This window comes from Cryptotermes secundus, unplaced genomic scaffold (assembly GCF_002891405.2).
Source record: "Cryptotermes secundus unplaced genomic scaffold, Csec_1.0 scaffold325, whole genome shotgun sequence".
In the NCBI taxonomy this organism is placed as follows: Eukaryota; Metazoa; Arthropoda; class Insecta; order Blattodea; family Kalotermitidae; genus Cryptotermes; species Cryptotermes secundus.
Window position 1 is genome coordinate 887,079 of NW_019735464.1, and position 25,404 is coordinate 912,482.

Here is a 25,404-nt window from a genome sequence, read left to right on the forward strand (position 1 = left end):
GGCCGCGCGGTCTAAGGCACGAACTGTCTTCGCTCGCACGCTGGGATCGTGGGTTCGAATCCCACTCAAGGCATGGATGTTTGGTGTGTGTACGCGTTTATTCTGTCTTGTTGTTTTCTTGTGTTTAGGCAGCGGCCTTTCGACGGGCTGATCACTCGCCCAAGGAGTCCTACCCTCTGTGAAAAATGCTTACGGAACTGAATAAGAGGCCTGGGCCCTGAATGGGCTGGAAGAGACATTGAAAAAAAGATCATAGATTAAAAATTGGTTCTAAGGTCATTGAGCTGTGGTGATTATTCAGGATTCTCAACATATCAAACAAATGAAGCCTAGATTTAAACTTTAAACTCTGAAACATGAATTATTATAAAAGGTTAGCAACTTCGTCCAGTGTGACTGATTTTTTTTTCTCCTTTTTAATCTTTCATCCGGATACATGAAATTCGTTGAAATGACATTTAAAAATTCAGTCATTTCTCTCAGAAAATATACTGTGTCTTCGTTATAAAAACCAGCTGGTTAGCAATGTTTAAGGAAATAATTCCAGTTTATGTTGACAACCATACGAAATGTATAATAAACCACGCTGCTGGAAGAATACAAAGTTTTTTAATGTTAAACCTGGTGGTACACATAGTTACCACTATGTATTAAAGGGTTAACTTTATGTTGATCTTTCCTGCACACAAGATGCAATTCCTATAACATCGTGACTTTGTCACCAGAGTTTCGTTTATGAAAATGGATAATGTTTTGCTTTCATTTTGTGCCCTTCATTCAAAGCACATAGTATACAAATGTAAGGCTGCATGCTAAGGAGACGCACAGAGAAATTTTTCATTCCTTCATAATTGTACACTAGATGAAGGTCATTTATCATCTTCACGCTCCGACCGTTGGAACCTTTTGGGAACTAATTTTTTGTATCACTCTACAGATGACTGAGGAGAAATCCGAGAACAAGAATTGAAACAATGAACTTTATTGCAGTAAAAATCTTAAGAAATTAGATATAAACCGGCAGAAATACCTACAGAAATATTTCTAAAATAGTGAAAAGGACAACTGATTGGTTATTATTTCTCATTATTAACCAGCGATGTTTCATTTGCATACATTGCGACACCTCAAACGAGATATGAAATGATTTGAAGTTCTCACAGCGGTGATTATGAAGTTGACTGTTTTCTGAGACGTGATGCAGTGAAGTCTGGTAAAACATTACAAACCTTTCGGAGGAGCTTGCTGTCTGCGATCGTCTGTACTTAAGATGAAGGCTTTGAGATTCTTTCAAAATGTTGGTAATGTTCTACCAGACTACACGGCGTAACATCACTGAAGACAATAATCTTCAAGATTTGAGGATTATGAATGCTGAGCAAGTACAAATATGAAAAGAAGTTCTGGAAACAGTGGTGTAGGCGTTTTTTAATTGCGCAGGTTTTAGAGTAGTTGGCTGAAGCACTATGCTATAAGCCGGAAGGTCGCGGATTCAAGTCCCGATGAGGTCACTGGATTTTTTTTCAATTTACCCAATCCCTCCAGCCGCACTATGGCCCTGGGGTCCACTCAGCCTCTAACAGAAATGAGTGCCAGGAATATTCTTGGGGGTAAAGGGCGACAGGCGCGTAGGGCTGACAACCTTACCGCCGTCTGTCAGCCAATTGTCTACAAAATGTGAGAACCTCAACATCTCACAACCCTGTTGGCCTCAATAGCCTGTTACAGGGATACCATTACTTATTTTTTTTTCTACAACCTACTCTTTACACCCTTGTCTTCCTTAAGAGCACCCGTAACATTTTCCTCCCCAAACCACATAGGCTAACGGAGATCAGTGAAGTGAAACTACGCATTCATGACTTAGGCAATTGACCCAGATGAATGCTTGGATTTCCGGTTCGGTCACTTCCATTACTGCAGAGTTTATTTAGCGTTGAGTATGATAATGTATGGAATACATTGCGGAGTATCTGTGAAGGTACTTTCCTGGTGTCTGCCCGGAAAGTCTTAAACAAAACACAGTCAGGATGCTGGGAGCCCCGACTGAGACTCAAACTGGAAATCCACAATAAAAACCAGAAATATTTCCGATTTAGCTAACATGTTCATTGTCACACAATACATACGACTTTGTGGGACAAAATCTTCCTTAAGAAACTAACAATCGCTCAGCTGGCCAATAAATTACACGCTTTTATGGAACCCACATGTTCATTATCGTAACACAAGAGCCTGTTACTGGTCCCTATCCTGTGCCAGATGAATTCAGTTCACACCCTAATATATTTTAGATCCTTTTTTAATATTTTCGCTCTGATCTCGACCCTGAACAAAACTTTGTTCATAGGCCTGTAAAATTATTATTCACAGTGCTACCTTGTGTTTGAAGCAAAGTTATGAGGTTCGTTTTGCGTTATGTGATTGTTTTTGTTTGGTGACTGGTCCAGCATGCACTAAATTGAGTTAAATAATTTGACCCAAATGCGAGCATTCGTGACGTGTTCGGTGTGACTGCTGCGGATCGTTTTATCATTACCAGTCAGCTACAATGATTGCAAATGACGTCACATTTAACCTCGTAAAATTTAAGAGGGATCAAAAAAGGACATCAGTAAAACCTTTCACATATATATTTATGATGAGTTAGTAGATACCAACGTACTGTGGCAATGAACTGATAATTATCATAAATTATAATTTATGAGTGAATGTTTTTATGATGACGTAATTCTGCCTCTGTTTTCTGGAACATCTGGGAATTATGCTTCTAACTTGACATGACTAAATCTTTTTTATCGATTCTTTATTTTCCATTTATGTACTAGGCAGTCAGTAAATAGACCACAAATAGATATAAAACGTAAAACATGTGATATTCGAACCTGGGAAGAAACATAAATTTCTCGACATACCCTCCACCAGCATTAATACACTTGTCCCTTCGCTTTACCAGTGCGTCGAAACCCGCAGCGGCAGCGTAGAAAGAAGCCTTTTGACTGTTGTCTAAGCCACTTCTGCACCTCTATTTCAACCTCTTCGTTATCAGCGGAAAGTTTGCGACGTTTCTGGCCCAGTTTTACTGTGTACTGTGTCCCTGTGCTTAACTAATTAAACACTATACCAGGAAGGCTTATGGGAGAGTGGGAGGAACCGAGATAGCACAGTCGGTATAGCGACTGGCTACAGGCCAAACGACCGAGGGGTCAGTGTTCGAGTCCCGGTAGGGTCGTCCAGACTGGCTATGGGGTCCACCCAAACTCCTATCCAATGGATACTGGGGGCTTTTTACCCGTGGGTACAGCGGCCGGTGCATGAAGCTGACTATTCACCTCCAAATAGTGCCGAGGTCAAGAAAGTGTGGATCTATACATCGTATATTGCATATTTTTTTTATTTAACTCCAGTAATTATACAATCTATCCATTAAATGTGGATAATAAGTACATTTTATGGTTAAGTATATTGCTTATAGATTTGGAAAAAAAATCGTCAAATAAACCAAGGTCAGTCACTTGACCACGAAGCAGATGAGATGGTTTGTGAACCTGTATAAAAGTGCATTTCACAGTCAATTTAGTTGTTTGCTGTCATAACGATAAAAAAGAAAGACGCACTAACGCAAGCCTCTGAAGTTATGAAAAGAATTAGAACTCATAGTAGAGTTGAAATTGATGTAGACTTGCCTCCGCTCTTTCTGATGGGTTTTTCCTCCTCTTCCTTCGCTTCTCAAAGCCCGAGAACCTAACATAATTTGCCTCTTGCGACATTGTGGCTGAAGCCAAGTGCGACCCCTCTAACCCCAATTGTAATTTATCCTTACCCTCTTGAGTGAGTTTGCTGTGGACTCTTTTATTGACCATCCTGTCTGTCCCCGTGGGTTATAAATTGCCAGACGGCGAAGATATTTTAACCCCAAGGAAACGAACCAAAGATTACCATTAGTTTTAGCATTTGAATTCGCACGCCCTATCTCGTAAAAGAAAACTATGAAATCTCTTTCCTGTACCTTAATAACACATCATGGTGTAGAGTCCTTGAGACACCGATAGTCTCTCATATAATCATGAAATTTCGCGCTGTTTTTGGAATTCTCGTTCACAAGAGCCCGTCACAGGTGCTTACACTGAGCCAGCTGAATCCAGTCCATACCCTCACATCCTGTGTCTTTAAAATTATTTATAATGCTATCATCCCATCTAGATCTTCGAAATGATCTTTGTTCTTCAGGCTTCCCGACTAAGATTCTGCGTTCATTTCTCCCGTTCCTGCTACATGTTCTCCCCAGCTTCTCTGCCCTTTCTTGATTTGGTAATTGTAATAACATTTGGTGAACAGTACAAACCTTGAGGCCTCTCATTGTTCATTTTTCTCTAGTCTGCTCTTACTTCCCCCCTCGCAGGTCCAAATGCTGTTCTTAGCACCCGTTCTCAAACACCCTCAGAGCGAGAGAGAAAGTTCACACCCATATGTAACAGCTGGTAACATTGTGATTGTTAAGTTTTTACTAGGTAAAGTAAAGTTGTGCCGGTCACGGTAGCCGAGCGGTCTAAGGCATGCAGTCTTCGCTCGCTCGGAAGCCGGGATCGTGAGTTCGAATCCCATTCAGGGCATGGATGTTTGCTTGCGTTTTTCTGTGTTTGTGTACAGGTAGAGGCCTTGCGACGAGCTGATCACCTGCCCAAGGGGTCCTACCGTATGTGTAAGATCTAGAAAAACGGAAGTGAACGGAGAAGTTCATGGAGGTAGGCCTAGGCCCACTGGGGCTGTAGTGCCAAGGAAAAAAAAAGTAAAGTTGTTCCTGTGCATAACTAATTAACCACTACGCCATGAAGGATGGATGTAGATGTGTAGATCCACATTTTCTTGACCTTGGTCCAGCCCGTAGCCAGTCTCTATACCGGCTATGCCCTCTTGTCTCGCAAGTTTCTACTAAGCAGGAAATGCAAACGGAAAAGATTCCGAATTGCACGGTAGAATGCATTTTCCACATTCATTTTGCTCGTAATTTCATCTTAAAAAGAAAATTTGAAATGTTACTGTATTTTCAAGATATTTGAACACTGTCGCATTTTCGAAAGATTTTTTTTATTGCTAGTGGGGTGGGACTAAGTCCCTTTTACTGCCGCCACTTCTGGCCTATTGTACCAGCCCCAGATGATAGGTGAGGGTGATTGTGGAGCAATTGGTGGAATGAAGATTGGCAGGGGAAACCGAAGTACTCGGAGAAAATCTGCCCCAGCGCCACATTGTTCACCATAAATCCTACTTGACCAGACCCTGGATCGAACCCAGGCTGCCATGGTGGGAAGCCAGCGACTAAGGGCCCCCCATACACACGCAGTTTGGCCTGCAGTTCGGCCTGCACAGTTGAAGACTGAAAGGCAACACTGACGTGTGTGGTGCGGCCGGCCGGCCAATCGTTTGGACTGTTGGCCTGTGGGAAACCCGTCAGTCCGTCAGTTCTGCCTGCAGGACCGTAGCACGTGACGTGTGTGACTCAACATTATAGGCTGGAAGACCGTGATTGTGGCATGAAGCCTGCCGTTTTATCTGCGCGTGTATGGGGAGGAAAGGGAGGGGGTAAACTGTCACAGTTTTGCCTGTAAGGTCGATCGGAAGGGCAAACTGTGTGTGTATGGGGGGCCTAACTGCTTGAGGTATGGCGCGGCCCAAGATGTGTTTGGTTTATAGTGACTATATGCGATAATATCGAACCAATATAATCAATGTAGAATCTGTAATTGGCATGCGGTAAGACTTCTATCCTAAATATGTATTCAAATTAACCTTTGGTTGAAGTTAATGGTGCGTTTCGTTTACTGTTATTGCCAGAGTGTTCTGATAGTGCTCCGGGTGTGTTTGTGCGTCGTCATGCACCAACGTGCTCCCAATGCCTCCCAGCGGCGTTAGTTGGTAAGGTCAGCTGGCCGGCTGTCTACAACCATTCGCCAGCTCAATATCGCAAAGCTGCCTCCATCGGCTGGCCACTAAACCAATCTCGCCAATAGCAATTTGCCATGGCAGTGTCTTTTCATCTCTGCCTTTTCTTTCGTGTGTCAAGTTTAGCTTCCTGGAATTGTTATCTCCGGCTATGTAGGAACTATATAGCCTATCGAAACATGTTTTGGCTTCCAGATAGACCATTTGCTGAATATGCTGACTTGTATAAGCTTCGCTCAAAGGATAACGCTATCCCCATGTAACCCGTAACTAAATGTATAGACTACAGCACGCGCCTAAGTTACGAATGTTGGAGGAGTAGACGGGTTTGTTTTATTTTGTGGTTTGAGTCATTTTCTGTGAATTGCTTGAAGATCTCCCTGGCACATATTTAGCCTGTTTTATTATTTCAATATTCCATTCTCGATTTTGTCTCGTACTTTAAATAAGCGGAAGCCGGGATAGCGTAGTCGGTATAGTGACTGGTTATACGGGCTGGACGACAGAGGGGTCGGAGTTGGAGTCCTGATTGAGTCAAGAATTTTCTCTTGTCGATGTTCAGACCGACTCTGGGGTCCACCCAATCTCCTATCCAACGGGTACCGGCTCCCTTCCCCTGGGGTAAACCGGTCGGGGCGTGAAGCTGATCACTCACCTCCAGCTACTGCCGAGGTCAAGCAAATGTGGATCTATACATCCACTCCCCCGTACGCCTTCATGTCGTAGTGCTTAATTAGTTAAGCATAAGGACAACTTTACATTTTACTTTAAATAAGCAATGTCATGAAGAGTGCCGTCTTATGGGATGTGGTACCGTGTAGATCTTGTGTGAACCTACGTTTCCGCGGAACGTATCGCCTCCATCTTCAGGGTAGAAAAATCCGTGAGCGAGGAACCGGCCTCATCAGGTGGCTGACCTTGATTAAGGTGGCTGCCTGAAGATGGAGGTGATACGTTCCTCCGAAACGTCAGTTCACAGACGATCTACACGGCGCCACAACCCAGAAGATGGCATTCTTCGTAGTCACCACCGTGAATATCCAAGATTATAAGGGTCATTCCATGTGAAATCATCCAGAGAGGTCGCTCACCATTTAAAAAAAAAATTAAAAAATTGTACACTTATTTCTACATATTTTCACACCTCAAAAATATTAAAAAAAATTGTAATCCGTTCGGTTCTCCCGGTACAGCCGTTTTTATAATGCGAAAAAAACGCGTTTTCGCCTCAAATGGAGGTTTGCGTTATCTTATGTATCTCGATAACTATTGAAGCTAGAGACTCCCATGAAAAACCAATTTGTTCCGCATGATATGGACAACAAATCATATCATTACAAGGTTTTACTCAACTCACTTCCTCTAGGTCTAATTAAGCTCGAAACTTGCCTGTCGATTTTGGGAAAAACGCTATTTTTCACCTTCAAAAACCAATGGGAGGGGGAAAGTATCAGATCTGTGCTTTCTACCCTTTGTTTTCTCCTACATGAAGAATATAATCACATAGTTTTGAACACCGTACCTATTTTCCAGAATTTTCCAGGAGCTTCCAAACTTTGCTCTGGGCCCCAAATCGGCCATTTTTAACATCTCATATCTCCGGTGGAGAAGCTCCGAAAATATTGAAATTCATAGCAAATAATTCCCTATTCTAGAGTAACTTGGAGTTAAAATTACAACTTTTATATTCAACCAGTAGCGAAGTTGTGGGCACTTTGATTTCTACCAAAAAATGACCAATACCTCAACAATTGGCTTACACGCATCCAATGGTATTAGTTCTTTGTGTACTCCGATGAATATTTTCCAGTTTGTTTGAAAGTACGCGTAGTTCAGTAAGTGTCCACTATCACGATGTCTTCGAAATCATTGGACTTGGATGTTTTATAACACCTGACCGTGTTTTCCTCCAGATGGACGACCCGGTGTTTTTCTCTTGTGTGAAGCACAGTTTTGCACTGTTGGAACACGCTTTTTAGAATGATTTCATTTCTTGCAACTTCCTGTTTTGGCACAAAAAAGTAAACTATTCCTGGGATATTTTCTATGCAGAATATTTGCAGTTCTAGCGGGCACGTGATTTGATTAGAATGAGTTCTTTGAAGACTGGCTTTCGCTGCTTGCCTCTTCGTGGTGCTGCCAATACCGTCACAGGCATTCTTCCCGTGCGAGGTGGCAAAGAAGTTTCATTCTGCTTCAAGTCCGAAGTCTTCATAGTGACAACATAAATTGGAAAGATTCTCTTTGTTTTTATATTGGCTTCTGGCGCCATCACTGAAATAAATAACTTTCCTGACTGAATGCACATTTTCTTTTATAACGGCGATAAGAAATTTTTGGAACACATAAACTGTGGCTCTATCGTGCTTTACATGATCACTGTTTATACACAAGCTTGGGCATTTTGTTATAGTGTCCGCCTTGTAGTAATACACAAAAGGGTTGATTTACCCAATGGAAACTTTGAATCTCGTCTTGAACGAGAAACGAACAATTTTCTGCAAGATCTGTAAAATTTAAAGTGCCCACAACTTCGCTATTAGTTGACTATCAAAGTTGTAATTTTAATTCCAAGTTACTCTAGAACAGGGCATTATTTGCTATGAATTTTAAAATTTTCGGAGCTTCTCCACCGGAGATATGAGATGTTAAAAATGGCCGGTTTTGGGCCCAGAGCAAAGTTTGGAAGCTCCTGGAAAATTTTGGAAAATAGTTACGGTGTTCAAAACGATGTGATTATATTCTTCATGTAGGAGAAAACAAAGGGTAGAAACCACAGATCTGATACTTTCCCCCTCCCATTGGTTTTTGAAGGCGAAAAATAGCGTTTTTCCCAAAATCGATAGGCAAGTTTCGAGCTTAATTAGACCTAGAGGAAGTGAGTTGAGTAAAACCTTGTAATGATATGATTCGTTGTCCATATCATGCGGAACAAATTGGCTTTTCATTGGAGTCTCTAGCTTGAATAGTTATCGAGATAGAGAAGATAACGCAAACCTCCATTTGAGCCGAAAACGCGGTTTTTCGCATTATAAAAACGGCTGTACCGGGAGAACCGAGCGGATTACAATTTTTTAAAAAATATTTTTGAGGTGTGAAAATGTGTAGAAATAAGTGTACAAATTTTGAAATTTTTTAAAAATTGTGAGCGACCTCTCTGGATGACTTCACAATGACCCATAAGCAATTTCCTGTCCATAAGACAAAACATAGTCTTACGGTTTCTTCCTGGTAGTTGTGCCATTTCTTTCGTTTTTGAAGTCGCCCCCCCCCACCGTTTATCACTTCACTACAAACTGTGGTAATATCAGGCTGTTTGGCTTTGTCGTGCACTTCGCACGTGGAGCATGAATCTTTTATGGCTCTTTCTGCGCATGCTTTCATTTTACAGAATGCACCAAGCCAGACACTCTTTATATTCATATTCCCACATTTGGTATATTCTTCTCTCTCCCATTTTATTTTCATTCTAGAGTATAATTAGTAAGAACATCTCATTTGTCCTAACTCTCGGGCAGAACTCCCCTGCTAAGGCTCGGGGATCCGCGTTCGCTGTCCTCCACTTGTTTGAACAGAAGAACAAACACTTTACTTCAATTCTTGTGGAAGTGCTTTCACTTAATTCGCAGTTCCTTTCAAACTAAAGGCAATTAATGATTATTTATATTTAAGGAAAAATTTCTTGCCAGAGGTCAGTGCGCTCCTCTTGTCGACTATGTCCTCAGTATCTGCCCTATCTGCCCCTCCATATTTTCGGTTCTGGTAATGAGCATAAAAACTCCGTAATCTCAGCCAGTATAACGACGGGCTACAGGCTGGATGGCCGAGGTTCTATTCCCGGCAAAGCCAAGAGATTTTTCTCCGGCCCAGAGCGTCCGGACCGGATCTGGGGCCCACCCAGCCTCTACCCAATGGGTACCAAGGGATAGCGGCCAGTGGCGTGAACCTGACCACTTACATCCATCTAGCGCCGAGGTGAAGAATGGTGGAGCTGTACCTGCACTCTCCCATGCGTCTTCGTCGCATGGCGCTTGATTAAGTAAGCACAGGAGTAACTTTGTTTGCTTTACCTTTGTCCTCCAGAGCAACCTACGTTCAGTACAGGATCTGGAAGCGCACGCTAGGTGAAACGGGAGATTTGTGCGGGCTGTTTTTAATTTACAATTAGACTCTTATAGATCTGTCTGTAGAAGATTGGGGTTTGGATATATGGACAGAATGCAAGCCGAACTTCTGGGTCTCAGCCGCACACAGTTCGAGTCCACACAGGAAGCTTATTTCCCTGTCTCCCCCTCAATCACACACTCACTCATGGAGCTGAGCTTTTCTTGAGAGGCTGCCAATTCTGCAGCTACTCAATAACTTCACAGCATTTTATGGAACCCAAAGGTTCATTACCATGTTCACAAGAGCCCTCCGCTTGCCCCTATCCTGAGCCAGATCAATCCAATCCTTAGCATTACATCCTGTCTCTCTGAAATCCATTTTAATATTGTCCACCCACCTACCTCTTGGTCTTCCCAGTGGTCTCTTTTCTTCTGTCTTTCCCACCAATATCCTATATGCATTCCTCTTCTCCCCCAATCGTGCCACATGCCCTGCCCATCTCACCATCCTTGACTTGATCATTCTAATTCTACTAGGAGAAGAGTACCTGTCTCCCACACATAATCGATTTTATGCAACGATTTTAAACACAACGATGCACCACTGTGCCTGAAATTAATCGAATGCTATCATCATCGGCTGTTTCCCAAAAATTCATTATAGTACTTTATACCTTCTCTGAACCTGGTTTCTGATTGCCAATTCCGAAGAGGTCTGAGCGTTAGGCATATCACAATACAAGCGTGACCTCTTGTTTAAAATTCCTAAGTACTCGTAATACGAATAATAAATTCTCACTTATTCTTCCCTCCCCAATTTTTCCCTTATTTGAAAGAGCTTATGTTCAAATACGTTGCCTGGGGCTTCTCTTCTTTTTGTTTACGATGCTATTTTCTTTCTCCTATTCCCATGCAATTAGCAAACGAAGTTGTGTTAGAAATTTTGACGTTATCACAGCGGTGCCCGTTTAGGGTTGCGAAACTACACAGCCTTGCAGGAGGATACCGACGTATGGGAGCAACATGACGCTTCGCATGCATCGCAAGGAATCGATTGGGTTATATACGCAGGTTAGGAATCGGGATAGCGCAGGTCGGAGTTCGAGTCCCGTTATGGTCAACAATTTTCTCTTCTCCACAGCGTTCAGACCGGCTCTGGGGCCCACCCAACCTCCTATCCAATGAGTACTGGCTGGGACATGAATCTGATAGCTCATTTCCAACTAGTACCGAGGTCAAGAAAACGTGGATCTATACATCCACTCCCCCATACGCTTTCATGGCGTAGTGCTTAATTAAGCGCAGGGACAACTTTACTTTTCATATACGCGGGTTACAAGCAAAGAGGTTACTCAGACACGCTGGAGGAAGGCAGGTGTAAGAGTCCAGTCCGGTCATTGAGAAAAGGCGGACAGGTTGACTGTCCCATGGTCGCGGGGTAGGGGAGGAAAGCAAGAGAATTCTTCCTATTGGCCCGGACCGGACTCGTCCTGTCCTGTGTTTCTGGCTATCTTTCTTCGAACCTGCCTGTAGAAATCATCCGATTCCTGACGCTATACGTGTGAATCCTGAAGCTGAAAGCAACACAGCTCTCAGAAATATCTGTCCGCCTACGTGACTTCACGGTGTCACATCCCAGAAGAACAGAATCGGAACTTGTGATAAACTTTTCTGTTGGTCAGACCTGTCCAATACCTGATAAGGGATGAAAATTTTATATAATCATTTATGGTGTTATGAGTGATAAACACCGAAGTTCTCGCAGAAAAATCTGTTTCATTGCCAGTTCGTCCACAAAAAAAGAAAAGAAAAGATCTTATATGACCCTCTCTGGAATTGAACCTTGCTTCTTCTATGAGGAGCCATTGCTCCTCTATTATGGATTTCGTCTTAAATGTCTTCATTATAATTCCTTACTTGAAGTAAGGTGGCAGAAATACTGTTGGCAATTCGGTAGAATTATAGTGTACCATGGCGTCCCAAGTTAACCATTATTTCAATTACAATTAATATTCACAATGAATTCATTGAACTTCAATTGAGAGTAATCTGCATTATCGATATAAACGTGATCGAAAGGCCAATCCCGTTACCTAGATCCTCGGTGCGAGTTCCTGGATTGGAGAAAGGAGTGGAGGTGAGCTGGGAATTGAATCAATAACAAGGGATTCAGAGAAATTATTGGGTTCTCTTTACCTTCCCTCCCTCTCTAATTTCATGTTCTTATTCTGTGCCTTAGAAGAAAACCAAAACCTCGAGATCAAAGCAGCGCCGTTTACTTCCCCTCCCCCCTTCCTTTTCCAAACATAATACGACTCTGGCTACCTTCTCATTTATCTTTCCAGGGAGAAGGATTAGCTACAATCTACATCAAAACTAAAAAACAAACTCCTTGGTTTTAGTCCGCAAGCGAACTATACCGACCGAGCGACCGCCGTTTGTCGGAGAAGTTAGTGCTGCCTCTGTGGTCTAGTTGTCAGACTTCCTGGTTACAGATCCAGCGGTCTCGGGTTCGATTCCCGGCGCTACCAGATTTTCTGAGAGGTAGTGGGTCTGGAATGTAGTCCACTCAGCTTCATGAGGGTAACTGAGGACCTATTTCACGGAAATAGCGGCTCCGGTCTAGAAAACCGAGATTAATGGTCATGGGGATTCGTTGCACTGACCACGCGACACTCTGTATCCGCTAAAGTTGTCATAATACACCATGAAATAAGAATTATTTTTGTAGAGGTGATGACTTGTTTTAAAGTACTGTCACATTTACCTTCAGGAGGTCTGAATTATCTTGTCATGCATAAGATACGTGGTGATAGGCCTGACGCCATGTCGCAACAGCACTACCGACACCGCATCCCACATGGGGTGAGGATGTGCAGTGTGTGATACATCGTTATATGTATCAGGGTTTTAATGTATTTTTGTTGCAAGAGCTGTGCATAAGCAGAGTAGCGACGTGCAAATTGCCACGGATAGGCGAGCAGACAAACCAGTGAGCTGACTTTGCGTTCCGCTTTTTTGCCGTCTATGTGCAACGTCGGTTAATATCCTCCCCTTGTTTTCTCTTTGCTGCCGCTACATGTTTCGGCCTAACTGGCCATCATCAGGTGTACAGGCTGTTGTGATGGGGAATCTGCTGCCCTTCTTATGTAGTTGCTTCGGAATTTAGGTTATGTTTTTGAGTATCCTTGAGCTGCATATGGCCGCCTCTGTGGTCTAGTGGTTAGAGTTCCTGGCTACAGATCCAGAGGTCCCGGGTTCAATTCCCGGCGCTACCAGATTTTCTGAGAAGTGGTGCGTCTGGAACGGGGTCGACTCAGCCTCGTGAGGATAATTGAGGAGCTATTTCAAGGAAATAGAGGCTCCGGTCTAGAAAACTGAAATTAACGGCCGTGATGATTCGTTGCGCTGACCACTTGACACCCTCTATCCGCTAAAGTTGGCACTAACTTCGCCGACAATCGGCGATCGCTCGGCCGGCATGGTTTTCTTATGGTTTTATTGGTTTGTGACTTGTGGCTGTCCTGAATATTTTTATTAGGGCGGAAGTTTGTTGTATGGCCGTCATCCATCACGGTAATTTGCTGCAGTTGAGAATTACGAACGTCGCAAATGTATAATTACATCATTATTCTGCCGAAACTAATGTGTTCGTTCTTTCTTTTCAGGGGTGCTTTCTCAGTGGTGCGAAGATGTGTACAAAAATCAACAGGATCCGAGTTTGCAGCCAAGATCATCAACACCAAGAAATTATCTGCCAGAGGTAGGAAGAATGTTCTGGAGTTTGTGATCTGATCGTGCCGGTTTCTGTTTCTTAAGCTTTCTATGTAGTCATGTGTAATTAGACTGTCATTTGTTGTGTTGTGCTGAAGTTTGTGCTTTTTCTGTTCACTCACACTCGCCGTGAAATTCGATTGATTTAGACTTGCTACAGTAATAGTTAAACAAATCGGAAACAGATTATTGTACTGCATCAGTTTACTTTTTGTAACTTCACGTGAAGCAATTTTGCTCATTGGCCCTGAGTGTTCGATTTTTATACAGTGCCTTCCCGTTAGTGATGCACACAGTTTCCTTATGACCCAAGTAGCGCTCTAATTGATAAATATATATATATATATTTATATGTATATACATACTATATATATATAAAACAAACTCCGTGGCTTTATTCCGCAAGCGAACTACAGACCGAGAAACCGCCGCTTGTCGGCGAAGTTAGTGACAATTTTAGCGGATAGAGGTCGCGTGGTCAGCGCAACAGATCCCCACGGCCGTTAATTTCGGTTTTCAAGACCTGAGCCGCTCTTTCCTTGAAATAGCTCCTCAGTTATCCTCACGAGGCTTGGCCGCGCCATAGCTCNGCTGAGTGGACCCCGTTCCAGATCCAGTACTTCTCAGAAAATCTGGTTGCGCCTGGAATCGAACCCGGACCTCTGGATCTATATTCATATTCATTCAATTGGCCTATCTTACTTACTTACTTACGTACTTACTTACTCATGGGTCTGAGCCCTTCTGGAGGAGCCGCCAATTCTGCAGCTACTCAAGAATTTCCCAGCATCTTATGGAACCCGAAGATTCATTAACGTGTTCACAAGAGCCCTCCACTGGTCCCTATCCTGAGCTAGATCTATTCAATCCATACCATCCCATCCTATGTCTCTAAGATCCATTCTAATATTGTCTACCCACCTACGCCTTGGTCTTCCTAGTGGTCTATTTTCACTAGCCTAGGTAGTTTATCCAAGGAATCCGTCCAGGTCCGAGGCTTTGTGTTCATTTTCGTAACATAATAATTTTTTTACGGTGAGGAGTTGTTAACCCCACGCCCAACCCCCGGGCTGGAGAGCCAATTGGCCTTTCAGTATTATTTAATACGTAACATGCAGGTAATAAGAAAAAAGGGGCTGAGCGAAAGGTGGCGACATTTATAGTTAACTTCATACAATAAAAAGCATTAAAAATGCTAATTGATTTACGAAACCTGAAATATAGCTACTGCTAGAAATATACATAATGTTATTTCTACTAATTGTTAATGAAAAAAATTATAATTAAAAATAACGACGGTGAATATATTGTATCCGATGTCTGTATAGCCGCTGTATCAGCTCTTGAATATTTCATTCCTTTCATTCTCGTGCCCCGCGCCCCCGAACCGAGAACAGAGACCAGATGTGAGTCTGTGAGGTTTCAAACGTCGATATTCCTGTACGAGGCTCCATAGTGTGGAGCCGGGAGCCGAGATATCCTATACCCCGTCAGTAGTCCCTAATACACGTGAAAATATTATTGCCCAAAGTCGGATATTTCCTTCAAGTTTCTGGATTAAAATTCGAGATGGATTTCGTATTTCTGTCTTGCATGATATGGTGCATTCCCTGCCCCACCTATCCTCATTGACTTAATAACTGTAATGATATTTAGTGACTGGTGCTTGAGCTGTATGGTTTTGTAATCCTGAAGCGTGTATGTGTGATGCAGACCCTTATAACTACCAAGTACTAAGAACGTGGTTGCGTCGGACGGACGTTTTTAAAAATAATTTTGTCTTAGTTTAAATTTAGTCTCTCATCTGAAAGTTAAAACACAGATTTAGGATGTTTCGAAGAAAGTGCTGAAAAGAGCGTTTGAATCTAAGAAGGAGTAAGTCAGAGGAAGCTTGAGAAGGCTTCATAACGAGGAGTTTCATAATTTATTTTTTTTTCCTTGGCACTACAGCCCCAGTGGGCCTATGCCTACCTCCATGAACTCCGTTCACTTCGGTTTTTCTAGATCTGACACATACGGTAGGACTCCTTGGGCGGGTGATCAGCTCGTCGCAAGGCNCACAAACATCCATGCCCTGAGTGGGATTCAAACCCACGATCCCGGCTTCCGAGTGAGCGAAGACAGTGCATGCCTTAGACCGCTCGGCTACCGTGACCGGCTTCATAATTTATACCCTTCACCAAATAGACATATACGAGTATTATATTTCATTGTCTTCGACAGTTTTTCCTAGGTCGAATTAATCTTAATTTCTGGCCTAGCAAAATTCTTTCCGTCTTCACTTTCCTAACAGTTTGTCTGAATCTATGTAAAGTTTAGAGGAAGCATTATGATCAGTGAAGAGGTTTTGTGCCGAAATGTAATTCCATAATCGAATGATAATCCAAATGCTTGCAACCAATTACAAGTGCCAGTTTCAGAACTAATATTTGCTTGTAAAATTGCCGATAGACTAAACTCATTAGCACTTCCATCATATACTTTACCAATAAAACCTTCAAGACTAGTAAGAAACTGAATGTCTCTCGGGGCCATAAGAAGATAGTCACTTATTGGATTCGATGGTTAACTCTCTGTCAGCGTGAATTCCCAAATCAATCGATAACTACTCTTTCCCAGAGGATCATCACAATCCCGCTTTCTATTTGGAAGTCCCAATCTCCATTGTTCTCCTGTACACCGGATATTCTAACTGAATTTTTTTCGTCGTGTTTCTCAGTTCCTTCACGTAAATTCCGTGATAATGGTAAGAGTAAAGCTTCCCCTATGCATAACTACTTAAGCACTACGCCATGAAGATATATGGACGGGTTTATGTATATGTAGATCTACGCAATCTTGACGTCGGTACTAGTTGTAGATGAGTGGTTAGCTTCACACTCCAGCCGTTTTACCCCCTGTACCGATTACATAGGAGGCTGGATGGGCCGCACAACCGGTCTGGACGGCGTGCAGAAGATAAAAATCTTGACCCTACCTGGACTCGAACTCCGACTCCTCGGCCATTCAGCTCGCAGCCAGTTAGTATCTCAAGTTAGGTCACGACCGCTTCCTTCGCGAATTGTCCTATCATTCGACGATGTATAATCTGGGTCATTTGGAAGGTCGTTAAATAAACTAAGAATGAATCTTCTTCTTCTGCCTTGACGGATTAGGCCCTCCGGCCTGTTCGCATTCAGAATTAATTGTGAAATTATTATTCTTGAACGGGTTATCCGTCCATCGCAAGGCAGCTGTCTCCGCAGAACAACACAGAATAAACGCAGACAGGCATCAATATCTCGAGTTAGATTAGAACTCAACGATCGTAGCGTATGACCCAGCTAAGGCATTTCGTGCACTGCACGGCCACCAAGAGTGAATAAAATTGGTAATTCATATCCATCCTTCAGTCGGACTCTACACAGCTTGTGCAGTTCTTGCAGCCCCCTAAAGAAATAACCTCTCGATGCCTTCAGGAGTTTTTCTCTCGTCGTGTAGTCACGTAGTAGGCCTAATGATTTTATAGTGAAGTCTAGGAGGATGCAGTATGCAGGACATTTAAGGTGGCTATGGCAGGCGAGTATTTATTTATTTCACGACGGTGTCATTAGCCCAGATCATATCACGTGATGGGAATAATGATTTAGAAGGAAGCGGTCGTGACCTATTTGAGGTATTATTCTGATATAAAAGATTATTAACGCCGTCCAGTGTGATTCATAAATATTGTGTTTTTTAATCTTTTATCCTTTACATGTTAAGTCGTAGAGACCATCTTCAGAAGGACATTATCAAGGCACGCGGAAACTACTATTGCAATGTCTTTTTTTTTCTGTGGCGCTACAGCCCCAATTTGGGCCTAGGCCTACCTCCATGAAACTCTCCGTTTCACTTCGGTTTACTAGATCTTACACATGCGGTAGGACTCCTTGGGCGAGTGATCAGCTCGTCGCAAGGCCTCTACCTGTAGACAAACACAGAAAAACGCACACAAACATCCATGCCCTGGGTGGAATTCGAACCCATGATCCCGGCTTCCGAGCGAGCGAAGACAGTGCACGCCTTAGACCCCTCGGCTTCCGTGACCGGCATTACAATGTCATAGGTATAAAATATTATCCTGTAACAATTACTACGATGTGCATGAATCTGTTAAAACATTTATAAATTATTATAATTAGTCTGTTCACAAATTATTGTTTAAAGAACTTTTTGTTAAAATCTACAACCATTTTGGTTCGTGTCCTTTATACTTCTTCTCTTGCAAATAGACTAATTATAGTAATTTATAAATGTTTTAACAGATTCATGCACATCATAGTAATTGTTACAGGATAATATTTTATATCTATGGAATTGTAATAGTAGTGTCTGTAAGCATTGATAATGACCAATGACAGTGTAATAGTAGTGTCTGTAAGCATTGATAATGACCAATGACATTGTAATAGTAGTGTCTGTATTGATAATGTCCTTCTGAAGCTGGTCGCTCCGACCGAAACATGTAAAGGACGAAAGATTAAATAAACACATTTTTCAATCACACTGGACGGCGTTAATAATTTTTATACGATTGCTAATGTGATGGACCAGGATGAACCAGGTACTAATACGGATTTGACCTGGCGAGACCGAGGAACACTACCGAAGAACTTAGTCAGGATATCCGATCTCCGGGTCGAGATTTCAGCCTACGTTCTTCACCTAAATACGAAGTAACCGTGTTAAACCACGTCACCGCAATGCTCTGTGGGTGGAACGTGGGCGCTTTGAAAGCCGAGATTTAAATGAGATGGTAGCTTTAAGATGAATCTTAGATGGAGTGACTGGGAGAATATTGTGTCTCAGGCGGGGGTTAGGGGTGCTGAGCCTCGTCACTCTCACTTTCCTTGATTAAAGCCAGAGGAACTGCTGTGCAGTTTAGCGGATTAATCAGGTTATGTAATGCACTTTTGCGAGACAGAGGATGCAGTAATACTATATTTAGGTCATCTCACCCCTCCACATCAATTCCAGTACGGTACTCACCACTATGCGTAATTTACAGTAAATCGATAGTAAAGTAATGGACCAGTCGAAGGGGTAGAAGCACGACTGGGAGAATGAGTGCTCTCGAATAGCCTGCATCTACCTTTGCATGAGATATTTTCATCTGGTATCAGATTTATCAACCAGACTCAAAGTACAGTCGTGTTTTTAGACCTGACTCCAGACTTGCGTGCGCATGACTGGAAGAATGGTAAGAAGTAACAGGGACAGTGGATCTAACTCCATTGTGAAAGGTGGGGGGGGGATATCATGCTGTATCTAAAGTACCCTTGTATCCCTGCAATCCTTACTTACTTACTTACTCATAGAGCTGAGCCCTTTTGGAGGAGCCGCCAATTCTGAAGCTACTCAAGAATTTTCCAGCATTTTATGGAACACGAAGGTTCATTACCGTGTTCACAAGATCCCTCCACTGGTCCCTATCCTGAGACAGAGCAATGCAATTCATACCATCCCATCCTATCTCTCTGAGCTCAATTTTAATATTGTCCACCCATCTACGTCTTGGTCTTCTCTGTGGTCTCTTTCTTTCTGACTTTCCCACCAATATCTTATATGGATTCCTCTTCTCCACCATTCGTGCTACATGGCCTGCTCATCTCATCCTCCTTGACTCGATCATTTTGATTTTACTTGGAGAAGAGTACAAGTTATGATCCTGCAGCCCTTATCTCAGACTTGACCAAACACTGCGCATTTTGTTGAGAACGACCAGGTCTAAGAGGTCGGACAGTATTTGGAAACGAAATGTCAAGTAGAATATTTAGACTCGAAAGATAAGATCTAGCGGTTAAATGAACGAGAGCACTATAAATTTAGGGGCATCTTGTTTAGTGCATACATGCAGTGTTTGTAATATGAGTGAATCAACGACACGCACATTAGTCGGATATGTCAAACTCGTATGAAAATACTGTGTACGAGTATGTGCAGTATTGTGGTTTAATGGCCCATGAATCAGTTGATATAGAAAAGCATAAGCCTACATGTGTGAATAATGTTAAAGTTTTTGTCTTATTTAACGACGTTTAGTAAAAAATGTAATTTAGAAAGCAGTGGGTCTGGAACGGGGTCAGCTCAGCCTCGTGAGGGTAATTGCGGAGCTACTTGAATGGAAAATTAGCGGCTCCGGTCTAGAAGACCGAAATTAACGGCCGTGGGGATTCGTTGCGCTGACCACGCAACACAATATTATCCTCCCTCTACACTAGATATTCAAAGTGGTCGCTTCCTTCGGGATTTTCCGATTAAAATTATTTATACATTTTATATTTATTATCTCTTTCATGAGTCGGGGTAGCTCATTCAATATAGCAATGGGCTACGGGCTGGCCGTCCCAGGATTGATTCTCGCCGGGGCAAGAGATTTTTCTCTACTCCACAACGTGCAGATCGGCTCTGAGGCCTACCCAGCCTCCTATTCAGTGAACACCGTAGCTCTTTCCCTGCGGTAAAGCGACCGGGACGTGAAGCTGACACTTCATCTCTATCTAATGTCGTGGTGAAGAATACTGGAACTGTACCTCCATTCTCCCATGTATCTTCATGGCGTGGCACTTAATTAATTAAACACAGGGACAACTTTACATTTTATCATCTGTTTCACACGTGCTACATTGCCCTCCATTTCATCCTCCTTGATTTGATCACTTTAATAGTACATTTAATATTTAAGAAGTAAATTAAATGAAATAGCAACCGCCACTCCCTGAACTGAACAAGTACGGAAGAGATTAGATCACGAAGGAAACTAAAGAATTATGGCTTTTTGATCCATTGTTCTGAAATCGCTGCCCTAAAAGAAATGAAAACACGGATGTGACACCATCTGCTGGGTGCGGTGATGTTCTCGCTGGGAAGTGGCAGAAACCTAACAGAAACCTTGGCAATAGAAACTTGGACCAGAGTCAATTATTCTATCTTGTCTGAAACAGCAAGCAGCTTAAAGACGCCTACGAGAAATGTCTGTCAAGCCCTTGAAAATTGACGCTGTCCTGTATAGTTTCCGTAGACAGCGTCGTTATGAATAATTTCCAGACTTCCGGCTAGTTAAAATCGATTTTCGATTGCCAGAGTTCTTTCATAGTACCAGAAACATTACAGATATAGGGAAGAGCGACAGAAATAACTACATTTGGTACACATACCACTTTTGCATTAAAGGTTGAGTCTTGAATTCCGCACTGGGGGAAGGAAGAATGTTTGTAGTGACGTATGTTTTCAGGTATGTTATGACTCGTCTCATCGTACATATTTACGCACGTTAATGCTCATTCGTAATCTTGTTCGAGTATATAAGGCATTGATTTTCGTCTAATAGATGTAGTTTCCATTAATATGTACTGGAGAATCTATCTTAATAGCCTTGACGAGGGCTGGCCCATGACATCATGGCAGGTGTGAACCTATTTCGTGCTATTCTTGGTGTATTATTAATTGGTTGGTTGTTGTGGTCAATGCCGATTATGCCCGAGCGCTGTTCCTACATTTATACAGGGTGTTCGGATAAAAGTTATCCAAAATAAAATCATTATATCTCAGAAGGAATTTATTATACACATTAATGGGTTATACCATTACAAAGGGAAACTATCAAAGTTTTTTCCTGCGTATATAACTTTCTCAATAAATTTAAATGTGGGCTTCCTTGGTGGCACGAAAAATATCCAGGCTTGAAGCATGTTTGGTGTTACCGTAGCCATAGCGTCGCTTATGCGGGCTTTCAGGTGTTGAAGGTCGTTGATCTCAACCTGGTAGACAATGTTCTTCACATAACCCCACAAGAAAAAATTCACTGGGGTTAAATCTGGTGATCTAGGAGGCCAAGGGATTGGTCCACCTGTGCCAATTCATATCCCAGCAATCTCTGTCCAGGTGATTCCTAACATGGTGGCAAAAATGTGGCGGCGTATGCGCGTAAGCCGGGAATAAAAAAAAAAACTTTCAGAGTTTTCCTTTCCTATGACATAAACCGGATACGTGTATGACAATTAGTTTCTGAGATATCAATTTTTTTATTTTGGATACGTTTCATCTGGACACCCTATAAGTGAAACCACGTTTTCTCTTCATTTTTATCAGTTTCGGACGTACTTTATTAATGTTCTTGAAGCCTGATTCTTCAAATAAAATTCATTATGCGCAATTTGTAGTTTTGGCCAAAAATAATTGCAGAATACAGTCAAGTGGAACTTCATAGGCAACAGAATGGTAGGTTTAAACAGGATTTACTTTTAATTAGAAAATAATCCGGGCTTTCATATACTTCAACCTCGTTTAACGAAATAATGGTAGTCGTTCGTGCATTGAAAATTTGGTAAACATGAATTAATTTTCAACTAATTTAAAGGCAACGAGTTGAAACACGATGACTCCAGTAATATGTACCTATGTAAGCTACAGGACTCTGTCCTAAAGGAACGTAAATACAATTATGTACAATACATAAGCTCTAAAAGTTTTGTGACGATGGTACATTGGTAAAAATATTATGTTTTTGGACATTATCCATCGTTTTGTCTTTATCTAAAACCCGTCCTGTTTATTTTTCAAAACACAACGTTTCGGAGAATGATTCTCTTTCCGTCTTCAGGTAAAACCTACTCGGTTAGACCTGATCGATGGAGCTAGTCCATATCTCCGGATCTGACCCAACTCAGTAGGTTTTACTTGAAGACGGAGACAGAATCCAGTCTCCGAAACGTTGTGTTTTGTAATATAAACAGGACGGCGTTTTTAGACGAAGACAGGATGATGGATAATGTCCAGACACGTAATATTTATATGTACAATATGTATATGTATTTATTTATTTAATATGGTCATATGAAGCTTGAAGATTTCCTGACTGAAAATGATAATATCTCGGGCAACCAGCCGTGTCATTACCGAGAAATCAGAATATGAAAGTCTCCTGACTTCGGAACGACGCGGCTGGCGGCCAGAGATTTTATCGCAGTTTTATGATGTTTGCTGGCCCCTTAGAATTCATGCTGCAGGAAACTATCCCTGAATAAGATAAAATCACCTAATATTGTTAATAATGTAAAAGGTAAAGTTGTCCCTATACATATTTAATCACTTAAACACCACGCTATAAAGACATGTGGGGGAGTGTAGGTGTAGAAGCACGTGTTCTTAACTTCGGTGTTAGATAGAGGTGAGTGGTCAACTTTACGCTTCGGCCGCTTTACCCCAAGGAAAAATTCCCGGTACCTATCGCATAGGAAAGAAGCTGGGGGGGGGGGGACTGAAGCAGATCTAATCGCTGTAAAGAAGAGAAAAATGTTTTGCCCCTGCTGGAAATCGAACCCCAATTCCTCGGTCGTCCAGCCCTTAGCTCATCGCTTTATCGACTCATCTATCCTGATTCCCTTGTTTATGATGTACGCAACAAAGAACACGGTGCAAACGCCGCTAGGCGTGGAAGGGGAGGGAGGGACGACACTTCCGCACGGATTGGCGTATATTCGCTGTAGCAAAAAGTGGTTACAGATGGCGAAGAGAAAGTAATATTTTTTTCAAATCTCGTCGTGAAAAAATCGTCGGTGTAATTGTTGTAAACGAGGGTGATAGTATATAGTCTATTTGCTGAACTCGTCTGATATACAGGTATCCCAGGAGGAATGTGCCAGACTTCGGGAGGGTGTTCCTTATGTTAAAGTATGCCGATATGACCCAAAACACCTATGTCCAAAGTTGAACAGTTACAGAGATAATGGCCAGAGAAATGTGAAACTTTGACCGGTGTTACACACTTGTTGATTACCAAATACATATTAAAACTGGCAGGAATATGTGGTTTCTGTAATGTTAATAATGTACGTAACATCAAACTAACTTGTGAGTGACATGAAGCCATTAAATTGAACTACAAAAAACTCGCACGCCATGTCAAATTTGTCGTTAAGAGTTCCAAGCACTATACATGACACACGAATGGCAAGCATTGACGTAACATTGCTGACTGCGCGTTCTGGTATGCAAGTGTATGGGGCTAACGTGAACTGTCATCACCACACTCAAGAACAAACATAGATAAGACTTGTCAGCTGACAGGTACAGTGCGTGGACTCGCCAGAAGACCACACTTTTCTCGGTCCATTATCTCCGTAACCGTTCAACTTTGGACATAGGTGTTTTGGGTTTTATCGGCATAGTTTAACATAAGGAACACCCTCCTGAAGTCTGGCACATTCCTCCTGGCACATCCTGTATATTGTATTCAAGCATCCTGTTGCAGCAGTGTATCATTGTCACTACTGGAACTCGTTGTAGTCACTTTACTTCTTCATTCACAACAATTTTCTTGATACTCAACTATATTCGCTTAGTGGGGGGTGGAGTCCAGTTGGGTCCACTCGGCACGGCGACCACTGATTGGCCTATTGTACCTGTCCCGGGTGATTATGATTATTGAGAATTTTGTGGAATAAAGATTGGGAGGGGAAACGGAAGTACTCGGAGAAAACCTACCTCAGCGCCACTTCGTCAAACACAAATCCCACTTGACCAGACCCCGGGATCGAACCCGGGCCGTCGCGGTGGGAAGCCAGCGACTAACCGCTTGAGCTATGGCGCGGCCTCAGACCATATACTAAAAACAGAACATACATGTGGAACCATAACAGACACTATTGATATTATAAAAACAGGAAGGAAAGGCGAGCATGTAAATATCCTACAAATATATCACATCTACAATATATAATCGGTAAACACAGTCCACAAAATGACACACACTACTCATCTGGAAACATTGCACTAGCACACACACCACCAGTTACCTTGCAGGAGGATACCGACGTATCGGAGAAACTTACTGCTTCCATCTTCATTGTTGAAATATGCATCGCAAGGAATCGATTAGGTTATATACGCTGGTGAGGAGTCGGGATAGCGACTGTCGACGGGCTGGACGACCTAGGGGTCGCAATTCGAGTTCCGGTAGGGTCAAGAATTTTGTTCTCTCAACGTCGTCCAGATCAGCTCTGGGGTCCACCCAATCTCCTATCCAATGGGTACGTGCACTCTTTCCCAGGAGTTAAAGCGGCCGCTGCGTGAAACTGACCACTTACCTCCAGCTAGTGCCGAGGTCAAGAAAGTATGAACCTATACATCCACTCCCCTTCATGGCGTAGTGCTTAATTAGTTAAGCACAGGAACAACTTTACCTCTTATCTTTAATAATATTTGATGGACGGTTTAAACTATTAAGCTTCTCGTTGTATACCTCTTATCTCCAGCTTCCTCTTTCTTCCTCGCTGTTGTGTCCAAAAATTCTCCTCGGCGCCCTGATCTTACACGGCTTCTTCTTATGGTGTTTCACTAATATGAGATCCATGCATACTCATACAAAACAATGGGTAACATTAGGGTTTTGTATGTTTTAGTCTTGGCGCTTATAGACAACAGACGCAAAGATGAAAACATTCGGGACTAAATGGCAAAATGACTCTCCCAGAGTCACTCTCCTCTTAGTTTCTTTCTGATTTTATTTTCTGTTTGTTTCTATCCTTCAGAAACTTTGCTGTACGCTCAAAAGATTTTA

The 25,404-nt window shown here is 42.3% G+C and overlaps 1 protein-coding gene across 22 annotated transcripts in view; it reads left to right on the top strand.

Annotated features, from left to right (window-relative positions):
• Positions 1–25,404, top strand: part of LOC111869317 (calcium/calmodulin-dependent protein kinase type II alpha chain) — a 364,630-nt gene that overhangs the window by 117,464 nt on the left and 221,762 nt on the right. For all 22 annotated transcript variants that reach the window (XM_023860740.2, XM_023860744.2, XM_023860749.2 and 19 more), the window contains exon 2: positions 13,718–13,812. In XM_023860740.2, coding sequence (XP_023716508.1) covers positions 13,718–13,812 — 95 coding nt within the window. The remainder of the gene's footprint in view (positions 1–13,717; positions 13,813–25,404) is intronic.